The sequence below is a fragment of the Seriola lalandi genome, unplaced genomic scaffold (genome assembly GCF_002814215.2).
Source record: "Seriola lalandi dorsalis isolate HSWRI2012SDOR001 ecotype SW California unplaced genomic scaffold, Sedor1 jcf7180002054825, whole genome shotgun sequence".
NCBI classification, from domain to species: domain Eukaryota; kingdom Metazoa; phylum Chordata; class Actinopteri; order Carangiformes; family Carangidae; genus Seriola; species Seriola lalandi.
This window is the reverse complement of record NW_019525378.1, coordinates 18492-31764: the sequence shown is the minus strand read 5'-3', so window position 1 is coordinate 31764 and position 13273 is coordinate 18492. Positions and strand designations below refer to the sequence as shown.

General features: G+C 40.1%; 1 protein-coding gene across 3 annotated transcripts; it reads right to left on the bottom strand.

Moving 5' to 3' along the window:
- Nucleotides 1–74: 74 nt before the first annotated feature.
- Nucleotides 75–13080, bottom strand: rbfox1l (RNA binding fox-1 homolog 1, like). 3 transcript variants are annotated; one of them, XM_023426294.2, is made up of 12 exons: nt 12660–13080; nt 6990–7226; nt 3883–4062; nt 3678–3731; nt 3499–3591; nt 3335–3404; nt 3146–3208; nt 2908–3043; nt 2776–2815; nt 2628–2695; nt 1503–1584; nt 75–1411 (listed from the first exon to the last, which is right to left on the bottom strand). In XM_023426294.2, the coding sequence occupies exons 1-12, from the start codon at nt 12744–12746 to the stop codon at nt 1367–1369; spliced, it is 1155 nt and encodes a 384-aa protein (XP_023282062.1). In that variant the 5' UTR covers nt 12747–13080; the 3' UTR covers nt 75–1366. The 3 variants fall into 3 exon arrangements, with proteins under 3 accessions (XP_023282062.1, XP_023282063.1, XP_087035433.1); XM_023426295.2 differs by having other exon boundaries at nt 3146–3205; XM_087179307.1 differs by lacking the exon at nt 12660–13080 and adding an exon at nt 8463–8571.
- Between the last annotated feature and the right edge of the window lie 193 nt (nt 13081–13273).

The following is a 13273-nucleotide window of genomic DNA, read 5'->3' as shown; positions in this document are numbered from 1 at the left end:
TGAATGAAGAGAAATGACAAAAAAAGACAGATTGGAAAATGAGTAGAGCCAATAAAGGACAGAGGAGAGGAAGAGAGAGAAAACAGTTTTATTCAGAGGTAAACGTCAAGCTCAGCAGCAAAAGGGGTGTAACAGAAACAAAGACAAGGCCAAGAAGAAATGATCAACACATGTCAAGAAGTCATTCAGGAGCTCTGAGTAAGGAGAGAGAATACAGGAAATGTGACAGTAAAGGGTGAAATAAAGCAACATTAGATGAAGAATAGAATAGAATAAGATCATTGTATTCTTGCACAGTGAGCTGTTATCTTGCACTGACAGCAGGATCATTTTAATTCTATTGGGGGGGGGGGCGTTTAAGCAAGACCTGTAATCCTCAGTTTGTGTAGTAAAGCCAGCAGCAAAAGACTGCGTCTTAACTGTGCTTACCTATGTGAATAAAACAGGGTTTAAAGCAGCTCAGTGAAATCAACCCCCTCTTCCACAGAAAAATAAAAATAACAGAGTGCACTGGATATAGGCGTCAGGCTCATCAGGTAGTGAGGTACAGAGCCACAGAAACAGAAACTAGTCAGTGTTAGTTAGGATTTATGGACAGGAAAAGAAAGCTCAGCAGACTTAAAAGATACAGAAAACGATACAGGATCAATAATGACAGCTGTATGAAAAGCTAAAAATGTATGAGAGGTAGATTGTTAGAACTGGCAAAAAAAAAACAAAAAAAACAAAAACAAATGAAATTCCAACTACATCCAGACAAACATTAGCCCTGTGTTTGTAATGATGATACCAGTGTCACAGCTGTCTCTGGGTACAATATTGATGCATTACCTCACTCATATGCTCACACACGCACACACACACACACACCCACACACACACAGACACACACACACCAACACACTCAAACACAAGTTTAGTAAATAACTCACTGAAAATAAGTCATTGAACATTGTACAAAACGTTCTTTTTTTGTACAGTTTGACCCGTGAAAACTTGAAAAATCCCAGATATGAATCACGAAAAAAAAACTTTCTCACAGTATTTTTCACCAGCTACCCCTTCTGTACTGTTAGCCCACATTAATACTCTTTAAATTCAGAAAACCATAATCCATGAAAGGCTTTAAGCAACTGTCTGAATATATTACATACGTATTCTTCTGTAGAATGGACAGCAAATGGGTCCTACAGTATTTACAGCTTCAGTCTGTTTAGTCTCTCGAGGAGAGGTTGTGATGGAGACAGGAGGTAAAATCATTTTTTCCAGAGTTTAAGGATCTCATAACCTGTCCTGCAGCGTCCATGGATCAGCCAATCCCAGAGTTCCAGAGAGACACTTTCCCCTCCACCCCTTGCTGGGTGACTCAGTATGGGGTGAAGCGGTTGTATCCCCCTCTGTACAAACTGGCCTGGGGGCAGACGAAGGACAGCAGGTGTCAGCGCACATGTAACAACAACATGGCTTTCAACAGTGGCTGTGTATGTTTTGACTGAACTCACCATTGTACCAACTCCATATGTCGTTGTTGGTCCAACTGAGTGGTGATAGGGATCTGCAGCTGTGGCGTAAACCCGTCCGTATCTGGACAAAAACGTCAAGGCAGATGTGAATGTCACACAACGTGTCATGTTAGCACCAACGCCACAGCCAGGATATTACAGAGGCGGGATCATGAGTCCAAATTCCACCGGCACAACCCTAATCCCAGAGGGAACAGCCACCAAAATCAGTCTACAATTCTGTCATAGTCTTCTCTAATCTACAAATTGAATTTACTTATTTACTGCAAAAAATAAGAATGTTTTCTTCATTTTACCATGTGGAGGCTAAAGAATAAAGCATTACACGTCTTTTGACACTGTTTTCAGGGTTCTGCAGCTGTGGTTGTGTACTGCCTGCACTCATGGTAAACATGGTTTACAGTTGTTGTCACATGTGGTAAAGATGTGTTTGTAAATGTTGCAAGTGAGAAACCTGCTTGAGGAAGTGCGAAGGCTTTATACACACGCCAGTATCTTCTCTAAGCAAACAACAAACAGTACCTTTACAACAGTACACAGCAATTGCCTAAGTCTCTATAATAAAAAAGAAAATCATGCAAGAGAAAATGAATTCAGAGCATATGCATTTTTCATAAGAGCATTTGAAATGTAACAAATCACTTGTGAAATGTCTCTGTTTACAGGAAAAATTTAGTTTTGACGTGAAAAAAAACATCAAATAACATCTGTGAAAATGTGAAAAAAATATAGCTGGACTATATTTGAGAGTCATCTGGTAATATGTCACTTTTATTATTTAATGAAGACATAAAATGAATAAAAGTTTTGTTTCAAATTAGTTTTTTGAAGATTTGTGACTAGAGTTTATGATGACAGAACTTTTCAGTGCTCTCACGTTTTGGCGTTTTCATACTGATATGTCTTGTTACTTATTGTCTGACATGATATATCTGCAATAACTAATATCAACCGGCGAATTTATTGCTCGAGCTCCAGATAAATAATAAAAAAATCCAATATGTAGAAAAAGTTTCCTGTCTTCAGAAATCGTCTCACCTGAAGTAAAAGCTGATTGATAATGTTAAAAACATCTCTGAGAGGAATACATTAATGATTACCTACCCATCACTGTAGGTCGCTGTGGCAGCAGATGCTGATTGAGCCACTCTATAAGCTGCTGGATAGCCACCCTGAATGGAAACAATAAAGTAAGATGAATACAGCAACAGCAGGTTTCGAAAAACACTGTGAGAAGAGTACAGATACTTACATAGACCTCTGCTCCGTACAGGCCATCCTGATACACAACCCTGAAAAACATGAGTAAAAATCATATTCAAATGTTTTGCAGTGAATGAAATAAATGTTGACCAGACACTTGTACATGGACGCAGACTCTCACCCGGGGTAGGCGGGCACAGCAGCCGGTGTGGCTGCAGCCGAGCGAATCGTGTTGTAGACGGCTCGACCTCGACCGCGCAGAGCAGAGCCCCGGTAGGCCAAGGTGGGAGTTGCTACAGGGTACGGGAAACTGGCCACTAAAGAAACAGAGAAGAAGAAAAAAAGCATTGCATCAGAAAGGGTTAATTGAATGGTGCTGATGAGCTCATGACAATAATATATACAGGAAGCTTATTTACCTGTGTAGAGCTCAGGTGCGTACATTGCTCCCATGACAGGATTGATCTTCCATCCAGAAGCTGCTGAGAAAAAGAGAAAAAGGATCTTTTTCCCTTCCAACAGTTGTAATAAGAAACTAAAAAAAACTTCCCAGAATCCCTCAGCCCTCAAAAGTGAAATCTGCAGTTATGAATGTAGTTGTTTCTTACTTGAAATTTCACAGTTCACAAGAGGCGTCTGGGGCTTCTTGGTCACTACTCTTGCAGTGGCATTATTAACCTGGAGAGACAAAGAACAAGGAAGCAAAGCTGTGATAAAGGATGATTATGCAGAATATTAATGTGGACACCTACAGATAGTGGGAAATTCTCACCTCAATCTTTCTCCCTTCCACAATTGTCCCATTCAGCTTCTCTCGTGCTCGGTCTGCCTCGGTTGCACTCTCGAAGGTGACGAATCCAAAGCCCTGCAAGTTTGTTTGGTTATATTGTTCATTTCTTTTGATTCTTCTCATGCTGGTTTCCACTCTGATAATGTTTCTGTGATACTCACCTTGGACCCCCGCTCATTGAAGATAATTTCTACATCAAGGATCTTTCCAAATTGCTGCAAGTGTCAGATGGATTTATGTCAGCATAATAGGATTAAATAAATATGCATAGTACATACATAGTTTATATGTCTGTATTAACAATAATTGCATCAATATCTGTGTAATCGTATCATTTGTAGCTCATACGTAGGGTGAACTTCATACCCCAAACATCTGGCGGAGGTCTGGGTCTCTGAAGCGGAACGGGATGTTTGAGACGTGGAGGCGTTTTGGCTGGGCCTTACCTGACCCCTCCTCCTCACTTCCACTTCCTGCCCCACCCCCTGATGATGCCGACACACTCAGAGACTGGGGGTCAGAGGTCACAGGAGCCAAAGCGTCCTCCTGACAGTGAGCAAGTATGAAACAAGAGGAGGAGGAGGAGGAGGAGGAGTGGATGCGAGCACGTGGATAGAGGAAGAATGGACGAGAAGGAAGAGGACGTGAAAGAACAAACAAAAACAGAAAGACGGAGAACAAAAGATGGAAAGAGTGTGAATGGGATGAGATGGATATGAAGAAAAATGGGGAGAGGGCATCAGTAGAAAAGTAAAGAAAGAAAGAGGGAAAAAACAATAAAGTCAATTTGACAAATTTAGCAACATCTTTCAGAGTTTTAGCTACTACTTGTGTAAAGATTCAGTTGCATAAGCATCACATGTCATTAGGCAAAGATCATTTTCATGAAGTCAAGTGATCCAAACAAAAGTTCAAAGAGCATTCAGCAACCAGTGATCCTTCTCAGGCAAAGGTGAGGAGGCGTGAAAAGGGCTCCATTTTAGTGAGGCGTCTTTAAATACATGCCTGAAGGAGAGTTTCTATGGGCTAATGCACTGTACACTGCCAATAAAGATTACATATCTGACACTAAAACTACGTATGTTCACTGCAGCTGTGGCAAAGAGAGTTAAACAAAGTTAAAGTTCCCCTGAAAAACGAGAAAGACTGTAATTTTTAAGCACTCGTATTATCTAAGCAGTTTTAATAATCTATAAAATACATAAAACTGCCCCATGCAGAAAAAGGACTAATGTGCCAACACCAAAACATTCACTATCCCACAATGCACCACGATGCTAGTGTGTGCGTGTGTACAGGTATGTGCATGTATGTGTTGGTCAACCAGCATCATCAACCATTGCAAAAACAAAGTTAAATATTTTTTAAGACAAATGAATGAGTCCAAACAAGAACGTGAGAATGAAAAGGTCTGCAAGGAAGGCAAAAAAAAAAAAAAAAAAAAAAAAAGTATGGTGAGCTTCAGCAGTGAGAGAAAGAGAGGGAGCAGGAAAAAAAGAATTTAAAAAGCATTTTTACTGGAAAATGTGCTGATATTTGAAAATTAAAAATCTAATGAAAATAAGAATTGCAGTCCCAAGAATTGAGTATTAGCATTCTAGTACCAAGAGGCAGATAAACAGTGGGAAAGGCCTCAGTGCAGCGGTGAAACATAAAATAAACCAAAGTAAACAAGGCAAAGAAGGTGCGCAAAAAGCTTGAAAAGGAAGAGGGTGATGGGTGGGGGGGGCAAAGGGGGTAGAGATCAAAACTGAACGTTCCACAAGGGTCAGTCTGGGGTCACGGTGCTGCTTTTCTGCCAAAGGTTAAAGGTCATTTGTCAAGGGGCATAATTAATAAGTGGGGATTGACAGAAGAAGGTAGAGAGACATAGTCACACACAGGGGGAGCGTTTTACAAACACATAAACGCACACAGGCCACTGTATTTCACTACACTGGCCAGCCGCGGCTAATTACAGTAGACAGCAGACCACCCACATTCACCCACATACACACCACACAGACACAGGCTAGAGTGGAGGGGAGTGGGAGACAGGGAGAGAGGGTTGAGTTGGGCAGTGGTGTCATGTCACGATGCAGATTTGTGTTTCTGGACCTGAGTGATATTTCAGAGGGGGAAAGGGGGTCATCTGGTCAGCCTCCCCCTTTCACCCCCTCCCTCCATGGCGACGTCTCAACTTTCCCCCGAAAATCAGCGCGGACCCAAGTATGTCAGAGGCTCTAGTAATAAAATATATAGATGGGGCCACAAAACACCATTTATGAGAGGAGGAAGAGAGATGTGCTGCAGCAGCAGGACGCAGAGCCGACCTGCCACACAGATCAGACTAAACACCTCTGTCTTTATCAGAGTGGATGTTTTCATGCCTGAAGGAGACTTGTTTACTCTATGTCATAACATAAACTACAAAGAAATCTCAATCTACTCAAACATCTTTCTATATTGACTTCTTAAAACTCAACTCAGAAAAAATCTGCCAATGTAATCAGAATTTTTTTTAAACCTATCTCCACATGAAATTGTCTTTTTCAAGATTTTTCCAGACATGAACTTCTTAGATAAATAAAACTTTAACTTTAACCCTTTTAGAAAATATTGTTATAGCACTATATTGTTGTCCTGCAATCACTGGTGCATTAATTTGTAAAAAGCCTATTGTTGTAGTTGGTCAAAGTGGTGCTACATTTTACTGCAAGTTGTGTAGTTAATCCATTAAAAAGCATTATTTTTTTTAATGATTATATATTTTGTAATGCAAAATCAGAAAACTAGTACCTATCGCTGACAGATAAATGTAGTGGAGTAAAAAGTACAACTCTGAAATGTAGAGGAGTTCAAGCATTTAGTAGTCCAGTAAAATTTACTAAAGTACAATACGTCAGTACGGGACTTGAGTAAATTTACTTTGTTACTTCCCACCTCTGCAAATAAACTTACTGCACTGTCAGATTTCCTAAACACAGTTGGAGACAAAAATGACTTCATAAATCTTTTTTTAGTGTGATAAACATACATAGTACCAAAACAGACATCATGCTCTAGTCCAACACAGTTATTGACTTTATCTGCTATGCATTTACAAACTCCACTGTAAACTGTCAGTGTCAACACAAACTTTCCCAGCTATGATCTTGAAAGGTGATCTGTTTTATTGCCAGCTAAATAAGACACAGGGGAGAAGGAAAAGTGAGGATTTATTTTCAAGAACAAATCCCCTCTCAGCTGTCCCGCCACTTTGCTGTACTGAGTGTGAGTGGCATTCCCATACATGGACATAACAGTGGAGGTGGGGCTCTAAATATAGACAGAAACTCAATCTGGCCAGCGCTCCTCTGATAGGACATATGGAAGGACTACCTGTTGCAGCACGGCTTCTTGTCACATTAACTTCCTGAAGATCATGTTTTATTGGGACATGAAGTTCTTGTCATGATGTGAATTCCACGAACAAGTTCACAGACTGTTCTTACCGTGGTACTGGATGTCAGAGTCTCCGCCCCGTCGTGCTGAGGGCCCTGGTAGACTCTGAGCTGGGCATGTTCAGGATACTCTGAAGTGGGATGTGCAGAGCTAAAGTCAAGAGGTGGCAGTCTGCCCGCAGATGTTGGTGGACCTTGACCTGGCGGAGGGTAGGAGGGAGGCGGGGCATAGACCTGAGGCAGGGCAGGGTCGCTGCTGCCAGGGCCGGCCTCCTGGGTGGGGCCTCCCTGAAGAGAAGAGAGAGAGAGAGAGAGAGAGAGAGAGAGAGAGAGGAGGAGGGGATCAGCAATCAGCCAGTGATACCAGAGAGGATATCTGATGTGAGACGTGTAAACAAACTAACCACCAGGTGTTGTTGTTGTTAGATCTCATCTGCTTTTACAATATAATGAAATGTTGTGAGTTTGAAGATTTAAAGATTATCACCAATAAACAAACTGCACCACAACGTTACAGTAACGGGCAACACCACAGAGTTTACTTGTCACAGGGAGTTGGTTACAACTGAACCAGGGAAAACCGGTGTTAATAACATCTTCTGTTGCTTTGGAAGAAGCTTTCTAAAGTCTGAGACAAAAAACATCCTCAGGGTTTTCTCTGACTGGGCTTCAGACTTAACACACTTTTCTTTTTCTTTTTTTTTTTTAACAAACTTGGATTGTGATGTTTAAAAGATTCAGTATAGACAACACTGAGTTGTGTTGCTCAGTAGGAATTGTAGGATCAGCAGTGTTTTTTGCTGCTTTACCTGCACTAGGAACTAGAAGTCAGAATATCTCAGGCCTCCGCTGCCTCAAGTTTGACTTCTTCTTTTGTCTATTGTAAGTACTCCAATTTAATGGGAGTATAATGTTGAATCACTGGAGTGTCTCTTTAAAAAGCACATCTGCTCACTAACCCCAGGCTTTAAATGTCCATATGCTTCTTACAAATGATACCATTAAAACAGCAGGAAGAGCTAAAATAATTAACAGGAAATGGAAGCAATTCTGATTAATAATTAATAACTTGTCATGCATCTAGTAAAAATGCCAAATATTCCCTGGATCCATCTTCATCTCCAAGATTGGCTTCACTCTGTTTTATATGGGTGTAAATGGACTTTTCCAGTTTCAGAAAGCTAAACAAAAGAACTGTGACAGGCATTTTGTATTATTTTGACATTTTATATATGAAATGTTGAAAAGAATAATAGCCAGATCTAAGTAGCTAATATCACAGCTATGAGAGGGGTTCAGGTTTGATTTGAAACCCTGATTTAGACACTTAGTCTCATTTCACTCAAATCACATTATTTTTTGACTAAGTAAAGTATTGTTTAAAAACGGTGTAAACAAAGCAAACTTCAACCGAAAGACAATTAAGCAGAGAAATACACATGAGAACAGATGTAAATGGTCACCATCCTGTACATCTTCAATACAAGTGAATTACCCAGTTAAGATCTAAAAGCATTGTCTTACCCCTTTACTGCATTCCTCGATCTGTGATGCATTGTCCAACAACTGCCGCATGTTTTAATGCCAGCTGACCACCCGCCCACCGCACCATAAGTTCTACTCAGCCACCAATCAAATCGAATGACTGCCAGAGCAAAAGGGACCAGGAGGCTACACCAGCTGTGGTCATCTGTAACTGTCAGTCACCTCGTTCCCTCCACCCACCCTGCCTTCACTTTACACACTCATGAACAACACACACACACACACACACACACACACACACACACAACCTAGAATACAGACAGCTCTTCCCCCCAGATGAGGTAAAAATGTAAATGCTCCTTCAGTTGCAGGACAGTATATCACGCTAAAGGTTGCCTCTAAGAATACAACCTTTGATAGGCCAACTTGGTTTTATTACTTTTGATGCATCTGCAACTATGTTCCCATGACATTAATCTTATGTTGTGTACGCTCGTTTTCCTTTCACATAACTGAGGAATTTATCTATAAAATAATTTCTTACATTTTCACGTTTGGAGTCTGTTCTGTTCTGAATGATTGGATAACCAGTGACCCTGACAGAAGACAGCTCATCCATTTACCAGTGATATTTGTGACTTCATGCTCAAATATTTAAGAATTATGAATAAAAAATTATAAACTTTGGTGGCAGTAAATGGTAGAACAACAACACGATCATCTTACTGAGAGATACAGTAACTACTTCTCTATTTGGAATTAATAGTACTTGTGTGTATCATCATGTTTATCTTATGATTTTGTGCAACCTAACATTTTTGCTCTGGTAAATTTATGTGATGACCGTACCTGCTACATTGCAGATTAAGAGGTTACGTACAACATAAATAACCTCATAAAATACAGCTGTTGTTAGTTAAATTGTTCCAGGAAGAGAACGCCTTATGTCATTGAGATTATATATTTCTGACGTTATCCAAAAAGATTTATGAAAGGAAAGTTTCCTTCGGCCTGTAAAGAAGTATACCTAGGTTTAGAGATGATTGAAACGATATGTTCACTTCTTCAAACTAAAAAAAGCCATAACCTTTACTTTTGTGAACATTTTAATTATAATACTTGTTTACTTTTATTCAAGTAAGATTTCGAACCCATAACTTTACTCTTAGTAATAGCCTGACTGAAATTGGACACATCTTTGGGAATTTTTACCAAAATTTCTTGTTACTCATCAGCAGACAAATATGCCAATATATTCACCAATGTATTGGTATTTTTCTGATGCAGTATCAATACTTCCACTTACATAAAGGATTAGAGAAGTTCCATCTCTACATCTACTTGTTGCCTCACAAGCAAAATGCCACAAGTTTGTCAGCCAGCTTCAGGATTTAGAAGGATCTATTATAATTAAAACTCTTAAAACTAAGTCTCATATATCTATCCATCAGCTGTTGAACTTCAGAGGTGTGAAAAATTAGAGATATGCAGATGCTGGTAAACAATAGAGGAGGAACTGGAGGATGCGTGGTTGAGCTTGATAGTGAGTAAAACACTTGCGCCAAGTGACATTTACTAAATAAATGTTGTCTCTAGCTGGAAACAATACAGACCCTATCAGAGAGTAGATTAAGAGTCTCACATTTTAGACTGAACAGATTACAGAACCTGTCATTCCTCAATCCATCAGTTTGTTAAATCAGAGTATTGGTTCTCAGTAGGGCAGGGCTAATAGTGATCTGAGAAGAAGTAGTTGTAGAAGAAGAAGAAGAAGAAGAAGAAGAAGAAGAAGAAGAAGAAGAAGAAGAAGAAGAAGAAGAAGAAGAAAAAGAAGCACCTTTATTTGTATAGCACCTTTCATACAAGAATTACAGCTCAAAGTATTTAGTAATATAATGCACCCAGCAAGTGTGTTTTTAGCGCCTGTGTAGCTCTGTGTCGCTGAATGAGGAACTAACTACACTGCAACTACACGGTTGTAATATTTGATAACACTACAAATGTTTGCGGTATGGTTGAATGTTATAGTTTTTTTCTAATTCAGAGTACAGCATAACAACAGATTCTCCAAGGTTGTGATTCAAACTCCATCATGTCTCAGCGGCAGCCTTAAGTATCACTCTGGAAAATGTCTCTGACACTAACTTTTGCCTGTATTGTGTCTCATTTATCTGAAGAAACAACCAACGTCTGACTGTCTCGACCCTGTCGCGGATAAATAAAAAAAAAAGTGTCAGAGTAGTGAAGATAACACAATCTGTTAGATATCACTGTCGGTTCTCCTGTCTTGTTTTGTACCCCCAGAGTCTGTGGCTGTTGCAGTATCACAGTGTCAGCAGACTACAGACACCATGTCCCCTTCCCTTCCTTGCAGGCTTTTTTTGATTCCCATTTGTTCCCTCTTTCTCTCGTCTCCCTCCTCAGCTGTCAGCTTGTGGTCAGAGGTCAACGGCTCTGAGCCAGGTGCCTGCTGGGACAGCTGCCACAGGATTTACAAACAGACGACACTAACTGCAGATGTGGCCTTTTAGTGCTGGCCAAGTCACAAATGCAAGCAACACGTAGCTTATTAAATGAAACTGAATATTCAATTTTCCGTCCATCTCTCCTCTTTACAGTGTTTTCTCCTGCACAGGTTCCCTAGAAAAATACATTTTGGCTTTTATTAGACAGTCAGTAATGAAGAGAGACAAGAAAGACTTTGGCCGAGCAGAATACTCCAAAACTCTAAGAAGAGATGGTGCACGTCAATCGTACAAATCTTTTTTCACCAAACCACAGAGGGAGCTGTGCAACCCTAGAACCACAACATTTTACTGAAAGTACAAAAAGGTTTCTGGAAGGTAACTTAATTACTTTGGTGAATTTTATTGTGCCATCGAATTTTGGATAAATATTTCGTTCCTCACGGCAAAATTCACGAAAGGAATCAAATTGTTGTCGTTAACATTTTGTACATTCAGTACAGTGAAATCTTCCTGGACCTGAGCCGTCCCTGATGAAGGCCTGTTTCTACTGAAATATGACAGCTTTTATTATTGTTCCAGTAGGGACGAGCCAGTTTTCTTTCTTCTTCTACTTCTGTCAACACCTGTTTTCTCAAGTTTTCTAAATGCCTAAGTACGCCATCATATGTGAATATAATGTACAGACTGCTAAATGCACAATACCTAAACGTACAAAAGAAAAGCTAAATGCACGAGAGGCAGGATTCACACCTATTTTAAGGAGAGTTGACAGCAGAAAACAAGATAGATGACACAATCTCCTCTCGTGATTATCTGCTCAGGAGAGGAAGGCTAAAAATACGGCCGGTGTGAAGCACAGAGACACGGTAGAGAGATACCAGATGCATTGTGGCATTAATGGTATGTCAGGGACACTTACACACACACACACACACACACACACACACACACACACACACTTGTACAGTCTGCTGGCATCACTGAGGCCAGTGGACTAAAGATAACCCCTCACATGGTCTTGGTATAAAATAAATAAAATCTTTCATAATTGTACCAGCTCCCATCAGACCTCTTTGATTAGTCATTCCTCCAGTCTCCTCTCAGCATGAGATATTAAGTCACTATTAAGCAACGCATCACTAAAGTAAATTAGATAGAAGATGTGACTCACTGAGTCAAGGAAATGAGGGCCCTTTGCTGTCTTATTCTGAATCATTATCTTACTCTAAATGCTTTCCTCCTCACTAGGGATATGTTGTGTGGATAGTTTATTGACTGCACTGACATGAAGTTATAATATACGATTAAAAAGTCATTTTTTAAGCAAAAATGCCGAAATCAAATTGGTTTCATTTTCTTAAATGTGACTACTTGCTTATTTTCTTAATCCTTTGTAGCTGTAAACTCAATGTATATGGGTTGTCTGCTTTTGTTCAGATAAAAAAGACATTTTAACATGGAGTCTATGAAATGTTGACGGGCATTCTTCTCAATATTCTGACATTTTAGTAACGAACCGATTAATTGGTGCTGCAGATTAATTGGAAAAATGTAAATAACTGTTAGTTACAGCCCTAAACTCAATCAAGTGTAGATTTTACTCCAATTTTTAATAATTTAATAACATAAAGTCTCTTATTTCCAAACGCTGAATCCTGAGTCACCTTATGTAAAAACGCAAAAGTGCCTGACAGGTTGGACTTCCTAACGATGCAAGATTGTGAAGACAAGGCAAGAGTTTACCGATCAAATGAAGGAGAGTTTTTACCTGAACTATGCTGGGGTAGCATGTGGTTGTCTGTGGGTAGACAGGCAGTCCATAAGGCTGGAGAATCACAGTGGGTGAGGAGAGCATAGCCCAAAAACCACGCACAAGGAGACAGGGAACAGTAGAAGATAGGAGGAAGAGGAAAAGGAGAGCAGGGGGAAAAGGATGGATGTGATATGCACACAAGAGAGCAGGCAATCAGGCGGGAAAAAAGAAGGAAAATCCCAACAGGAGGAACCAGAAGATCCAAGAGGGTGATGGGAAAGAAGGTAAAGTCTCTGTTTAACCTCGCAGGTGAGTCACACACGAAAATACAAAGAAAGTCCGCAAAACAACTAGTGTCCTGTCAGGAAAAGACAGGATATAGAGCAGTGAAAGAGAAAGCAAGTGAGCTTCTGTGTGTCCATCAGTTGATCATGCAGCCTGACAGACAGAAACACATGCTCAGGGTCCCATTTCAGTTATATAAATAGTCACCCATGTCCTTCTCTCTGAGTTTACCACCTTTACACCCTCACTCTCACACACTTTGTCGTGCAAGATTTCTCACAGCTTGTTATACATTTTTGTACAATCACAGACTATTCAACAGCAGCTTGGAGAAAGAGTAAAGT

Bases quoted from the DNA above. Each gene is read 5' to 3' on its own strand.
- rbfox1l (XM_023426294.2), bottom strand. From the start codon at position 12,746: ATGCTCTCCTCACCCACTGTGATTCTCCAGCCTTATGGACTGCCTGTC. The intron at 3,405-3,498 runs GTGAGAATTTCC...TTGTCTCTCCAG, and splicing joins TGGAAGGGAGAAAGATTGAG to GTTAATAATGCCACTGCAAG. The intron at 3,209-3,334 runs GTAAGAAACAAC...TCTTTTTCTCAG, and splicing joins TGTGAACTGTGAAATTTCAA to CAGCTTCTGGATGGAAGATC.